Here is a 15,519-nt window from a genome sequence, read left to right as displayed (position 1 = left end):
AATAGACTTTAGCATCTCTTGACACAGAGACAAAACAACAATGGTTAGCTGAGGTGTTGGATCTGCCATATGTGTCTCAAGGCATCAGGGATACTTCAACTATAACAAGAAACTTTAAAATAAAAAAGAATGGCACTTCCTAGCAGGTATGGGAGGATCGGGATGCAGCGTGGTCTGACCTTTCTCTCTGTCGTTCCAGGAGCTGCACGCCATTTCCCTTGAACTGCATCTTCTAGATCAGATTCGAATAGTTTTCCCTAAAGCCATTGTTCCCATCTGGGTTGACCAGCAGACTTACATATTTATCCAGATTGGTAGGTGATGCTGTATTATTTGCTGTCATTCCCTGCACTAGAGTAAAAGTCTGAAGCAGAGGTGAACATGTACTAATGGGCTCTGTTTTCTACCCAGTTGCCCTGATGCCAACCGCCCCTTATGGAAGGCTAGAAACTAACACCAAACTCCTTATACAGCCAAAGACACGCCAAGCCAAAGAAGGAGATGCACACGGACAAGTTCATAGTTATGGGCGAGACCAGAAAGAAATGTCAAAAGAATTGCAAACCAAGCAGCTTCCTATGAAGACAGAGGGTGTCGCTGGGTCTGATGGAAGAGACTCGGAAGTCACAGTGGGCTCACTGAAGCCACGCTGGTGGGCTGTGCTAGGAAGCATGTTTGCCTTCGGGCCTGACAACAAACAGGAGTCAGCCTGGGGCTCGTTGGAACTCAGGGCTTTCAAAAACATGCAGTCACAGGCTGTCCCCCTTGACAGTATTTTCAGAGTATGCCAAGTTCAGCCTCCCAGTGTGCGTAACACCCCTGCTACCTCTGTGTTTCACAGACACTGCACCATCCACGTGTTTCCGTGGGACCAAGAATATTTCGACGTGGAGCCCAGCCTCACTGTGATCTATGGAAAACTAATTAAGCTGCATTCGCCAAAACAACAGCGAGACAAAAGCAAGCAGGGCACCCTGCTACCTGAGAAAGAAAGGCAACCGTCTGGGTCTCCAGATCATAAGCAGGTCGGCTCAGACCGCCGCGAGGAAGCGGCTGAGGCCTGTGTGCTCAAGGTGGTCTGGAATGGACTTGAGGAGCTGAAGAATGCCACGGAGTTCACCAAAAGTCTAGAGCCTCTCCACCGTGGGAAAGTCTGGGTCAGTGCGCGGGTTATAGTGTGGGGAGAAACTCGTGACTTCATCTTCCCCAAATTCTGGATTACAGTAACATATAAATTGAAAAGCAACAGGAGTTAGAGTCTCTAGGTCTCCGAGTGGAGGGAGCAGTGTCTCCAGTCCCCCTTTCATCTTTTAGTGCTCACCAATATTTGGGGAGATGAGAATTTTGGGGGCATCAGAGTGATTGTTGCTCTTGCAGAGTACCCAGATTTGATGCCCAGCACTCACATGGTGGCTCACAACCATGTATAACTCCAGTCCCAGGGGGTCCCAGATCTTCTTCCGGCTTCCATTGGCACTAAGCGTTCGAAAATGTTTAAAGAATTTTTGACCATCTTTATTGAGATGAATTTCAAAGTGTACACTTTAATGTGTGCACAAGTTGTTTTTAGTATAATATCGCGTGATCATTGCTGTAATCTCAGCTCAGAATATTTTTATTAAATTGGGCATAAGTTTTACCATTGACTTTTGGATTGAACTGTACCCAGGGCGGATCGTGATTGGGTTTGACTACTCTAGCTTTCTTGGTGCTCTCAACTTTCACACACAAACACAAAGATGTCTCAAATGGTTATACTGTTGTTAGTTGTCATGTTTATGTCTCTCCCAGACCAATATGTTGAAACCCTTCCCACAAGGTGATTGTGTCAGGACATGAGATCTTTGTTAGGGGGGGGGGGGATGATTGGATTACAAGGATGAAGGGTCCAGTGCAACTAACGTCATCATGGAAGACGCCTGCTCTGACTCCTTCTCCTCTTCTGCCAAGTGAGGGCACAGCAAGAGTGACCTCACAGGCATGCTTGTGCGGAGAGCCTCGGCAGTACCCACCCTGCCAGAGCCTTAACCATAGACATCCCAGTTGATAAACCAGGGGTGAATTCCTCTGTCTATAACTTGCCAAGCACACGGTATTTTGGTTAAAGTGGTCAAGCAGGCTGAAACAATTGTGAATTGTTCTGATATGATTGTGTGATGACATTTATAATTTCACTTGAATTTAGAGAAAGTAATATCAATATTTAGTCTATGAAATACCTTAATCAGTCTTTGAATGTATTTATATTCTTTTTAAATTGCAGATTCCAGATGACCTGAGAAAGAGACTAAATATAGAAATGCATTCAGTAGTCAGAATAACTCCACTGGAAACCACGCCTAAAATCCCAAGATCTCTGAAATTACAACCAACAGAGAACTTAGTGAGTTCAAACCTATCTTGTATCAACATTCTTTTATGGATATTATAGAATTTCTCATTGTTCATTAATAATGTACTTCTTCACTGTCAGAAGTTATACGACATGACATATTTTAACCCTTCCCCAGGGAACAGTTCAGCTGCATTAGCTGTATTCATAATGTTGTGTGTGCGTCCACTGCTCCCTTTTCCAAACCCTCACTGTAAACAAAAACATAGCCATTAGACAGCGACTCCCATCCCCTCCTCCCATCTCCTGACAACCTGCTCTATGTTCTGAGTTCATTTATTCCAGATACTGTGTAGAAGTGGAGTCAGACAGTATTTGTCTTGTGTATCTGACTTACTTCATTTCACATAATGTTCTCAAGGTCCCTCTCTATTGTGGCATGTGTGAGAACTTCCTTCTGTCATCTAGTGGATAATACTTCATTATGTAATTGTCTACCCATCCAAATAGTGATGGACTTGTGTGGCTTCTACTTGTTGGTTCTTGTGATTCATGATGCAGGGAGCAGCGGAATACAAGTATCCATTTGACTATTTTCTCTTTCCTTGGGTATATATACCTAAAGGTGGGCCAATAACTGTATTTAATTTTAGAAGCAAAGAGATCATTACTAAGCAAATTTAAATGTATCAGTGCAAATATGGGTATTCTGGTTTTAGTTAATTGATCTTTTGGAGGTAAAAATGGAGATGAGTTGGGAGAGTGTTTGTCTGACTTGAACAAAGTCTGGGTTTGACCCCCAGAGGCATAATCAGGAATGGTGGTGCCTCCCTGTTAATACCAGCACTTGGCAGGTGGAGGCAGGGGGATGAGAAATTCAAGGTCATCTTCAGCACCACAGAGTTCAAGGCCAGCCTAGCTATATGAGAAGACGGAGCCTTTTCTTAGTTAGCCTCCGTCTGGCAGTGATCAGCATCTGAGCTGAGCTTAGGCAGCAGGTGACTATATGAAGAGAAAGAGCAGAAGTAGACCTGTCTGAGGAATGGGAGAGCACAGGTCTACTGCCCCGGGAAAATAGCCATCAGTATTTTCCATATGCTTTGTCTGTGTGTGGACACGCAGTATGTGTACATGTGGGCATGCAGGTGTGTACATGTGCACGGCATGTGGTGGGCAGAGGTGACCTCTGCTGTCACTACTCAGATGGCATCCACTTACCTTTCCAAGTCTTGGTCTCTCACTGGCCTAGGACTTGGCAAGTACACTAGCTAGTCCTGGGATCCCCCCCCCCCCCCAATCTCCTCTCTCCATGGCTGGGACTACAGCTTAAAATCTTGAAGACTGAGCTCAGGTGCTCATGTTTGAAAACTCATCCCAACCCTATATGAATTTTTATTATTCTAGTAATGTTACTCAGTGTCATTTATGGTCAGATGAGTTCTTAAGAACTGGATTTTAAAAACTCTTAAAATTAACAATGGTTTTCTTGTAGTTTATTTTAGAGTTTTGAACAATGAACACTCTACTCATTTAGTATATAGCTAGACTGCGGTTCACATTAAGAAAAGGGACAGTGGCTTAAATGTATGTGCTGTTTCATTTCCTCGTGTGCAGGGACGGTTGAAGACACTCGTGGGTGGTTAACCTTGTTGTCGAGGACCTAGGCTCTGTGTCACTTTCTCTCCTGTTGTCCTCTGCTGTGATTTGGCCCCTTTAGATACAAACGCTTCTAGTGCTTCTGAGTGTCCTGTCTGAATTCTCTGGACAAGAGAACAAAATAAGGCCCAAGCTTCCTTGATGCCTTTCTTTTTTGTTTTTTGTTTTTGTTTGGTTTTGTTTTGAGACTGGTTTACCTTTGTCCTCATGCCCACCACCACCACCACCACAGTTAGGAAGGCTTGCTAAGGTTAAGGTCAAGGCAGATGTTAGGGTACTTGGTTTACTCTTCCATTTTTTCTCTGGCAGCCTAAAGACGTGAGTGAAGGGGATGTAAAAACTGTGTTCTCGTCTTGGCTACAGCAGTCTGCCACCACCATGTTTCCTTTGGTGATATCAAAGGAAGAATGTATTAAGCTGGAAATTAAAGATGGTGGGTAAAAGTGTGATTTCGTTTTTTCTATAAAACAGTTGTAACATCTAAACAGTTTTTAAAATTGTTTTTCCAATTTGTGTCATACATGATTAGTAAAATATAACAGTGTTCTCTGTGAGGAAGAATGTCTTTTAATTTAAATAAGTTTGATATTTCAAATCAAATTATTTCCTCTCAGTTTCAGTTCTAACTCTTCGTTTGTTATTTCTTCTTATTAGGGTTGAAAGAGTTCTCTCTGAGTATAGTTCATTCTCAGGAAAAAGAAAAGGAACAAGGAAAAACTGTTTTTGTGTTGAGTCCCATTCTGCTGCAGAAGATCTCAGTACAAGTAATTATATACTCTTGATGTGTAATGAAGCGATCGATGCTTGTTATCTGCGACTAGTAGAGTCTGAGTTTCTATCTGGAAGCGTACATCCAGAAGTAGATTAGAAAGCACATGAGAAGAGTAAGGAATAACTTGATTTTAAATATTTTACTTTATAATTTATTTAAACAAATTACTGATTTATCCTAAATGTAAACATCAGTTAAGCACGATTACGTTTCAGATTTTCCATTGCTTATGTAAACTGGTAAATGAGTCATTATTTAAAGTTCTATGTATTAAACAAATGGAGATTTAGTTTTAGAGGACTGATTTTTTTTTAAGTTCATATTTTGGGGCCAGTGAGATGGCTCAGTGGGTAAATGTATTTGTCATACCAGGCTGAGTTTCATCCCTGGAAGCCATGGTCAAGTTGGAAGGAGAGAGCCAACGCCACAAAAGTTGTCCCTGACCGCCACATGTGCACACGGGCCACCTCTGCATGGCAGTATGCCGGCACACACACCCAAAAGTTGTTCTCTGATTTCCACATGTGTACATGAACCAACTCTTCATTGAAATACACACACACACACACACACACACACATATATACACACACACACCAAAATCTTCTTCTGATGTGCACATGTGTGCTGCTGCACCTGAGCCACCTTCTTGTTGCAGTGCAAGCATGCAAAAAATTTAAATGTTTTTAGTTCATATTTTCACATGCCTTTTTGCTATACTATTTTGACAGTTAACTTCTCTGCTCACACTGCTTTTCTTGCAGAGGTGTCTTAGTACCCATGCTCTTAGAATATTGCTTTCCCTCCACTTGCTGCAGTGGGATCAAAGCAAACCATTGTTTGGAAGTTGAGTGGTTTGGACCTAGACACTGTTTTCTTATCTCTGAATGTGATTGAGGGGCTTCCCTTCAGAAAGGGGCAAATGTAAGAGCCATGGGAAGAACATGTTGGACACAGACACGCAGTGTGCCATCAGACAGCTTCAGGCTTTGCTGTGAATACCTGTGTTCCGTGCATGAGAACCGGGTCTTCAGGGTATCCAGGCCATGTTCTCCATGCTTGGCATCTCCTTTCTCTGTTAGCAAAGTTGGTGACTCTTTTTTCTGGGACTCAGGAAACAAGCAAAAGACTTAACCTTGACATGTAAAACCGGCTTTTCCTTGCTGCTGTAGGTCCTTCTAGAGCCCATGGTCAGAGAAGAACACAGTGCGGAAGTTGACTCTCTTCTTCCCTGTCCAACGCTGAGCTCTTTGGGGTAAGAGGCTGTTGGAGAATGAGTGTGTTCACAGACTGCTTTGGATACCCTCTGACAGCTTGCTGTACGAGTGTGTTAGGTGGCAAGGAATGCCAAAGATGAGATAATTGTCAAGGCTTACTTCTGTCCTCACACATATGTTGGAAGTTGACCTTGCTGCCTCGGGAGGTGGTTTTATTAGAGATTCTCCTTTGAGAATTGGCTTGTGAGACGAAAGCTAGCCGAAATTACCTGATCACTGTACCTGACCAAAACAGTGTGGTCAAAACCAATAAAAACATCTCAATAGCTAAATCTAAAACACTGGTTCAGTGGTGAAAATATTTCAAATTAAGTTATTCCTTCACTATTTTTTTATTTTTCACTATTATATTTTATTATAATAGCAATTTTTTTCATCTTTTCAGAAAAACGAACCTGGAAAGGAAGCCCCCTTAGTTTCTTCATTGTGTGCTATGAGTGGTAGCCATAGATGCGCTCACACGAGAGTTTCCGTGCTTATAGTGGGCGTGGGAGCACTTAACTTCTACTGCTCTAGTGAAAGAATTAAACCGTGTGCACTAATAGGAAGTAACTCTCTTTGAATTCCACTTTCAGGAGTTTTGTTCCCTTTGTGTTTTCATGAACAAAATCATGGATGAAATCAAGAAATAGTATAGACTCAAAGTTTGTCTAAGAGTGAAGCTAGGTTTCACAGGGAAAATTCAGATGAGGCGAGTCTTTGATTACTCCCTAAGCAGCTGTTTATGGTAGTACTGATTACCAAACTGAAGGAGCTGTGAGGATGGGAGCGCTGAGGTGTGCTAACAGGTCCCCAGGCAGCCGTTAGCCCAGTGTCTGGAAAGCTGTGCATCTGCATTGGCAGCCTGCCGCCATAGCCTAGGTAAAGGGAGCATGTAGGACGTTACTCCTCAAACATTGCTAAGGAGGAGTGGGAGGGAAGGCAGGCTCCAGCCGCGCATGGCCAGGCTTCACGTGCTGTGGTCTTTGGTCACATAGGCATTTGTGTGTTTTGCAGTGGAGTGAGTTCCTTAGGAATGTCCGCCATGGAACATATCACTCACAGTCTCCTGGGACGCCCCTTGTCTCGGCAGCTGATGTCCCTTGTCGCAGGACTTCGGAATGGCGCTCTTTTGATCACTGGAGGAAAGGTATTCAGTTAAAATGTGCTCCTCCTTCCTAGCTGGTAGCATTTCCTGCTTCTCTCTCTTGATTTTGGTTATGTATTTTAAAGAACTTAATACGTGTGTGCCTGTTAGGTGTTAGGGAAGTAATCATGAACTTATACACCCTCGTGTCTTAGTTAGGGTTCTAGTGCTGTGAAGAGTCACTCTGACCACAGCAACTCTTATAAAGAGAGACATTTAGTTGGGGCTGGCTTACAGTTTCAGAGGGTTAGGCCATGATGATGATGGGGAGCCTGGCTGTGAAGGAACTGAGAGTTCTACATCCTGACCTGAAACCAGCAGGAGACTGTGAGCATAAACACAGCAGACCTAAAATCCCAGCCCCTCAGTGACACACCTTTTCCAATAAGGCCACACCTCCTAATAGTGTCACTCCTAAGGACCAAGCACTCAAGCTCATTGAGTCTGTGGGGGCCGTTCTGTTCACACTGGCACACCTCTCAATCCCTTTTCTTTGTCAACTGATAATGTATGATTTTTAGTAGTTAGCCTGTTGATGAGGTTATTGATAGTATTGGTGTATTTGTTAAATATATCCCACTTGGTTGTGGCTACTGTACTTACTAGCATTCTGTTTGCATTTATGGGAGACCCTAGTCTGCAGCTTCCCTGCTGTCCTGTCTTGTCTAGTTGTACCGACAATGGGATGGTTTGTATATGCTCGATTCGGGGTGGCACTATTAGGAGGTGTGGCCTTGTTGGAGTAGATGTGTCACTGTGGGCATGGGCTTCAATACCCTTGTCCTAACTGCCTGGAAGTCGGTCTTCTCCTGTTTGCCTTTGGAACAAGATGTAGAACTCAGCTCCTACTGCTCTATGCCTGCTAAGCAATTCTCCCACCTTGATGATAATAGGCTGAACCTCTGAACTTGTAAGCCAGCCCCAAATAAATGTCCTGATGACAGTTGCCTTGGTCATTGTCTTAGTGGAGGTTTCTATTCTTGCACAAACATCATGACCAAGAAGCAAGTTGGAGAGGAAAGGGTTTATTCAGCTTACACTTCTGCATTGCTGTTCATCACTAAAGGAAGTCAGGACTGGAACTCAAGCAGGTCAGGAAACAGGAGCTGATGCAGAGGCCATGGAGGGATGTTCCTTGCTGGCTTGCTCAGCCTGCTCTCTTATAGAACCCAAGAACACCAGCCCAAAGGTGGTACCACCACCCACAAGGGGCCCTCCCCACTTGATCACTAATTGAGAAAATTCCCCACTGCTGGATCTCATGGAGGCACTTCCCCAACTGAAGCTCCTTTCTCTGTGATAACTCCAGCCTGTGTCAAGTTGACACACAAAACCAGCCAGTACAATTGACCCCTTGTCAACTTGACACACAAACACATCACTATTAAGCCTCAACCCTTACTTTCTTATTCATCCCCAAGATCTAAATTACTTTAATAGTCCCACAGTCTTTACATATTAAAAGTTCAATCACTTTAAAATGCCCAATATCTTTAAAATTCAAAGTCTTTTAAAAATTCAAAGTCTCTTAACTATGGGCTCCACTAAAATATTTCTTCCTTCAAGGGGGAAACATATCAGGGCACAGTCACAACCAAAAGCAAAACTCAAACTCCAGCGGTTCAATGTCTGGGATCCAACTGATAATCTTCCAGGCTCCTCCAAGGGCTTGGGTCACTTCTCTAGCTCTGCCCTTTGTAGCACACAGCTTGTCTTCTAGGCTCCAGCTGCCTGTACTCCACTGCTGCTGCTGGTTTTGGTGGTCATCGCATGGTACTGGCATCTCCAAAACACTGCTATCTTCCACTGTAATTAGGCTTCACCAATAGCCTCTCATAGGCTCTCTTCATGGTGACAAGCCTCTGCTCTTATGCATGACCCCTTCAAGTCCTGGGCCATCAATTGCAACTGAGGCTGCACCTTCACCAATGGCCTTCTGTGGCCTCTCACTGTGCCAAGAGCCTCAGCTGCTCTTCATGACCTTCATGCCCTCAAAACCAGAACCATCTGGGTGACTCTTACACAGTACCAAGTCCAGCCACAGCACAAGATACAACTGTGGCTATCTCTGGAACACAGCCTCTGTGCTCTCAGAAAACACTTCCCAGAAGATTTCAACTCAGTGATGCTGGTCTCTTCTTAATCACCACTAATTTCTTGACTCCAGCTAACCAACATCAGTAGTCCCAGTAACACAAAGGTTTGCTTTAGTGGTTCTGGTATCTTGTTGATCACAGCTGATTCTTCAGCCCCAGATAACCAAAACCACAGAATCTTCACAATCAAAACATGGCCCCTTTAAGAGTCTTTAATCTTCCCTCTAAAATTTCACAAGCCAGGCCTCCATCTTCTGCACTGTTCTCAACATTATCTTCCAAGCTCCTACAGAACATTCCACAGAGCTCTTAACACTGAATGGATCATCTAGCCCAAAGTTCCAAAGTCCTTCCACAGTCCTCTCCAAAACAAGGTCAGGTTGTCACAGGAATACCCCACTACACTGGTACTAATTTGTCTTAGTTGGGGTTTCTATTCCTGCACAAACATCATGACCAAGAAGCAAGTTGGGGAGGAAAGGGTTTATTTAGCTTACAGTTCTACATTGCTGTTCATCACAAAAGGAAGTCAGGACTGGAACTCAAGCAGGTCAGGAAGCAGGAGCTGATGCAGAGGCCATGGAGGGATGTTCCTTGCTAGCTTGCTTCCCCTAGCTTGCTCAACCTGCTCTCTTATAGAACCCAAGAGCACCAGCCCAAAGGTGGTACCACCCACAAGGGGCCCTCCCCACTTGATCACTAATTGAGAAAATTCCCCACCGCTGGATCTCATGGAGGCACTTCCCCAACTGAAGCTCCTTTCTCTGTGATAACTCCAGCCTGTGTCAAGTTGACACACAAAACCAGCCAGTACAGTCATGGTGTCTGTTCCCAGCCGTAAGACCCTAACTAAGACTGTCAGTGTATTACTTGCTCATAAATGAGCTGCTAAGTGTCCCCTTGTTTTTGTGGGGAAGAGACTATAAAGTTGGCATTCATTCATTCTTTGCAGCAAACCCATCCAAGCCTGGAGAGTCCTTATTGCAATAGCTTTTGAATGATCAACTCCATATTCTTGGTGGTTACAGGACTTCTGGGGCAGTCTACTTTATCTTGATGGACAAGCAATTGTTGGTTTTTAAAGAGTTGGTCCAGTTCTACAACTGTGTCAAATTTATGAGCACGAAGTTTTTTTCTCTTATTTTCCTTTAGTTCTAGATTCCTGCAGGATTTGCTGTGCCTGTTTTCTGACACTGGAGATGTGTCTCCTCTTTTTAACTGTATTGTCTTGGTTGAGATCCATGACCACTAAAAGGCTTATTACTGTCTTACTCTCCACCAATGCTGTATTATTTCCTGTGCTCAAAGGCCAGTGTGTTGTTGATGGAGAGATGCTTCACTGATAAAAAATGCTTAATGCCTTTGCAGAGCACTGGAGCTGAGTTCCGCAGCCACAGTGGGGGGCTCACAACCACCTGTAATTCCAGCTCCAGATGATATGGTGCTGTCTTCTAACCTCCACAGGCATCTGTGTACACACACACACACACACACACACACACATTAAAAAAAAGTCTTACACATAATCTAAAAACCAACAAAACAGTGTGGTCTTGGCAAATCAGTGCTTTTACAATTATAGAATTAAAATGTCCTCATTTTTCTTCACTCCATTTAAATAACTTTTCTTGCTGCTAGTCTAGTTTCTTTTTCCTATTTTACATTAATATGGAAACTATTCTTTGTCATTCTTTAATGACCACATCATTGTGGGCAGACTGTTTATTCTTAAGAAACCTCGTCCCACTGCCTACAACAAGCAGGCTTTTGAAGTCCTGCCTCGAGTACCATAGCCAGTAGGAGAGTGGACGTCCTGGGTTACGTGTCAGCTTTGGGATGCACTTATTGTTTAAGTTTTGTTTCTCATCTGTGTTCATGGGGCTAGCCTCACTTAAGGGAGAGAAAACATGCACAAAAGTGCCTCACAAATGTGACTTGCTCTGAGCTGAAAGAAAGGGCCGTCTGACAGGACAGTTTATAATGATATGTCTGGTCTATAGTCCAGAACCACTTAGTCTTTGAAGTCCATTAAATTTAAATGTGGTAATTCTATATAATATCTGTATATTATCTAATTCTGTGTAATATCTCTCTATAATAGCTATATAATATCTAATTGTATAAAAGATCATGATGATGGTGAGTATTTGTTAAGTGCTTCCAGATTGTAGATTTCTTATGTCAAATTTTGCTGGGTTTTGCTAGTAATCAGGACTTTGTTTTTGAACTAATATAATGCTGTTGACTCCAGAGAAGTGACAGCAAGTGGTACTAGATTGAAAGAAGAAGTTGACAGTAAAGAACTCTAAAACCTACCCAGTGTGGTCACGCTGGAGGACACTGAAGAAACACGAGCAAAAGCTGGACCGTGCTTCCTTCTGATGTCAGAATGTCACTTCTTTCTAAAAGCATGCCGACAGCTCACTGCACATGGATCGTTTGGATGTTCATTTTGATTTGGTGATGGCTAAAACTGGAAGGAACATAAACATGAAGCATGGAGAAGTAACTTGTTAAACGGTTTAAGTAAAATTGTAAAGCTTGTAACAGAATACTTAGAAGGATGAAAACACTTGATGTAGGGTAGAGTTTTCACCTGAGGTCTTCCACCCTTTTTTACTAAATATACTTGTTTTTAATCTTTACAAATTATTTTAGAGTGAGATAAAAAAAAAAAAAACAAAGCTTGTTATGGGGTCGGGGGAAGCTCATTGACTATAAGCCAGGGTCGAGTCCTTTGTTCTTATATCAAAGTAGACAATCTGGCAGCTGAATTGTCTCTAAGGGTCAGTGCTGTGTGCCTGTAATCTTAGCCACTCCAAAGGCTGAGGCAGGGGGATCTTAAATTAAGTTCAAGGCCAGACTGGCTAACACGATAAAACCTAATCTGGTAAAACAAGCATATCATCATCTCTGTCACAGGAAAAAAGTGCCTGAAGGTTGTATTCCACATTAATTGGTTGCTATTTTAATGGCCATAAATCATTACAAAAGGAATAATTAAAACTATTTAGTACAAGGTAATAGGGATATTAATAATCTACTTTTCTCATTAAAATAATTGAAATTACACAATTCCTTATTTATTTCAAAAATTGTTTTATTTCTATATTAATCATGCATTGTACCAATAAAGTATTATTGTAAAAGGTTTGTATTTAAATGCTGTCAGTAGTATTAACTAGCGGGTATAGAAATGAGCTTATTTTCTATCTGTGCACTATTTTGAACACAGGGTGCTAACACAGTAAGAGCCTTCTTTTAGTAGCACAGAATCCCACACTGCAACTGGATTGATGTCTACTCATCAGCCTGTGGGGCTGACTCCTGGTGGTTGCTGCAGTGGCCGAAGCTGCCTCTGTAATGCAGTCAATGGATGAGTGTTCTGAGGAAGCGATTGTCTTCCAGGGAAGCGGGAAGTCGACGCTGGCCAAGGCCATCTGTAAGGAAGCACGTGATGCTCTGGATGCCCATGTGGAGCTAGTCGACTGCAGAGCGTTACGAGGTAGGAATGAGTACACACAAGTCCCCTTTAATAGACAGGGATGTGTTGGTAATGCTATTATTAGATACAATTATGTAGTTTTTAAACTTTTATTTTTGTCTTTTTGTTATTGAAAATCCTTAGAAATTTGGAAGCTGGGCATGTGGCACAAATGTTTAATCCCAGCACTTGCAGAGCAGAGGCAGGTGAATCTCTGAGTCTGAGGCCGGCTTGAAGTAAAGAACAAATATCAGGAAATCCAAGGCTACACGGGGAGACCCTGTCTCAAAAAACCAAAAATGAAAATCCTTAGAAACTTGAAGGCTTTGTCTTTCTGATGTTTGTGATAAAATCCCTAAAGCTACTTGACAGTCTGATGGAAGCCATTTTTTTAAAGTGAAAACTCTGTAGAAAGAGTCTGCTGCACTTGAGTCTGTACTCCATCTGTGAGTTGCTGTAGGAAACTGATAGAACTCATGGGCTGAGTAAGTGGGTGACTTTGGGTGATGGCGAGAAGAATTACAGTTGGCCTTTAACACTTGTGGGGTTTTTTGGGGTGGGGGGGGTTGATTTTCAAGACAGGGTTTCTCTCTGTAGCCCTGGCTGTCCTGGAACTCACTCTGTAGACCAGGCTGGCCTCGAACTCATAAAAATCCACCTGCCTCTACCTCTCAGGTCCTGTTATTAAAGGCATATGTCACCGCTGCCTGGGGGTATTTTAAAGTTTAGCATTTGTGTTATTAGCTATTTAGTTAAAACAGGAGATTGGAACAGTTTTACTTTGAACAAGTAACTTGCTTCTGGGATTCCACTAACACCCTGCTCCCAGCTAGTCTTTGTAGCTTATGTGTTTTCCGGTGTATAAGAAAGGAAGAAATAACACTATATAAATGTATGAAATTCTCAAAGAGTAAATAAATATAAATTTTAAAGCAAATATATATTTCAAAAGATAGCTTTTGAAAACTTATTATTTCATTTGCTATAAAGGAGGTTTAAATCTTCTTTGAATCCCCTTGGGGGAAATTTAGCTTCCAGCTAAGTATCAGGAAACTTTTGCATTAGATTACAGATCTGAGCTGGGTAGGGGGTGGTGCACGCCTGTAATCCCAGCACTCTGGGAGGCAGAGGCAGGTGGATTTCTGAGTTTGAGGCCAGCCTGGTCTACAGAATGAGTTTCAGGACAGCCAGGACTTTACAGAGAAACCCTGTCTCCAAAAAAAAAAAAAAAAAAAGAAAAAGAAAAAAGATTACAGATCTGTAAACTTTCTGTCTTTTGAAATTAAAACTTTGTACCACACCTGGAACAATCTTGAGTCCAAACGTGTCATAGAATCTAGGAAGTTTAAGGTCTCCAGAGAACTGTTAGGGTTTGATTCAGATCTTGACCCCTTACTCTGGTTTATGTTTTACCATCTATTTAGTTCACTACTGTAAGCTGAAACTTCCAGTAACTGAAACTCTGGAGTGTGGCTGGGTGCATACAGACAAGGGTCAGAGTAACATATTCCTCTCCTGTGTCATTCAGTTTGGCATTTTAGGTCCTTGGACACTTAGAGTTGAATGTGTCAATGACTGACAAGTTTTTTGATTGGTATATTAATAAAACATGTTTTTAATTTCTATAAATAAACTAATATTGAGTTCTTCTAGTGCTTTCAAGAGGAGCCTACACTTCTCACCCTTGACTAACACTGAACCGGCGTCTTCTGTGTCTAGGCAAAAGGCTTGAGAGCACACAAAAGGCCCTGGAGGTGGCTTTCTCGGAGGCGGCCTGGAGGCAGCCGTCTGTCATCTTGCTGGATGACCTGGACCTCGTAGCCGGACTTCCAAGTGCCCCAGAACAGGAGCACAGCCCTGAGGCAGTGCAGAGCCAGCGGCTTGCTCACGGTAATGTCCCCTACTGGGTTCGGAGCTTTTTCTTTTATCAGTCAACATTTTTCGTTTTAATGGTAAATCTGTTTTACATTTTTAATTAGTTTTATTTATTACTTGTCCATTTGTTGGGGGTGGCACCCACCGTACCTGGGTGTACATATGGGGGTCAGAGGACAGTTTTCAGGAGCCTCTTCTCCCCTTCCATCATGTGGATCCTGGAGATTGGCCTAAGATGGCCATGCTTGGTGGCATATGGCCTCACCTGCTGAGCCATCCTGCCGGCTCGAAGCCTTCCATTTTAAGGGAATAAGGTATGTGCTTGTCGTGTGTCCTTTGGGTGCCTGGAAGCCTTCTTCAGCCCTGTATGAGGAGACTGCAGGGCAAGGGCAGGGATGTGCCCTGCCATCGTGACTGGCCTTCTCCCCACTTCACTTCTGGAAGCTGTTCCCTTACAGACTTCCTCTCAGTTCTGTTTCATTGCCGGGTAAAGGTTGTATACTTCTTTGTAGTCAGCCTCCTCAAAGTCCAGGAGAAAGGAAGCAATTTCAGTGCAGAATAGCGGGAATAATGGTGGCTGCTGTGTAGGGTGCCGTTTCTAGGAGTTCATTCGGGTATCTCCTGGTTTTATAAGTCAGTAAATGGAAAGTGACAGAGATAAGTATTTATGCCAGGTTAACCAACTGGAAGGTGGTAAGATGCAGAGGAATGTGCAGTGTGGCGTGTGAGCATCTAACCCAAAGAGAGTGCGGTGGGCTACAAGGGTTGCCAGGAGGCTTTCGGAGAACCAAGTTTTAGTGGAAAAGTGAAGATCAACAAGCAGGAAAAGAAGTGCAGTTCACAGGGAAAGGCGCTCAGGTGCGAGACTTCTACGATGTTGAGGAATGCGCTGCTGGCTGTA

General features: G+C 43.0%; 1 protein-coding gene across 2 annotated transcripts in view; it reads left to right on the top strand.

The window, feature by feature from the left end:
• Pex1 (peroxisomal biogenesis factor 1) overlaps positions 1 to 15,519 on the top strand; it is a 41,105-nt gene that overhangs the window by 10,336 nt on the left and 15,250 nt on the right. For both annotated transcript variants that reach the window (XM_052173181.1, XM_052173182.1), the window contains exons 4-12: positions 200 to 314; positions 412 to 1,157; positions 2,264 to 2,383; positions 4,298 to 4,421; positions 4,643 to 4,752; positions 5,933 to 6,015; positions 7,034 to 7,166; positions 12,668 to 12,764; positions 14,463 to 14,633. In XM_052173181.1, coding sequence (XP_052029141.1) covers positions 200 to 314; positions 412 to 1,157; positions 2,264 to 2,383; positions 4,298 to 4,421; positions 4,643 to 4,752; positions 5,933 to 6,015; positions 7,034 to 7,166; positions 12,668 to 12,764; positions 14,463 to 14,633 — 1,699 coding nt within the window. The remainder of the gene's footprint in view (positions 1 to 199; positions 315 to 411; positions 1,158 to 2,263; positions 2,384 to 4,297; positions 4,422 to 4,642; positions 4,753 to 5,932; positions 6,016 to 7,033; positions 7,167 to 12,667; positions 12,765 to 14,462; positions 14,634 to 15,519) is intronic.

Source organism: Apodemus sylvaticus, chromosome 2 (genome assembly GCF_947179515.1).
Source record: "Apodemus sylvaticus chromosome 2, mApoSyl1.1, whole genome shotgun sequence".
In the NCBI taxonomy this organism is placed as follows: Eukaryota; Metazoa; Chordata; class Mammalia; order Rodentia; family Muridae; genus Apodemus; species Apodemus sylvaticus.
The sequence above is the reverse complement of the archived record's forward strand: the minus strand, read 5'-3'. Positions and strand labels throughout refer to the sequence as shown.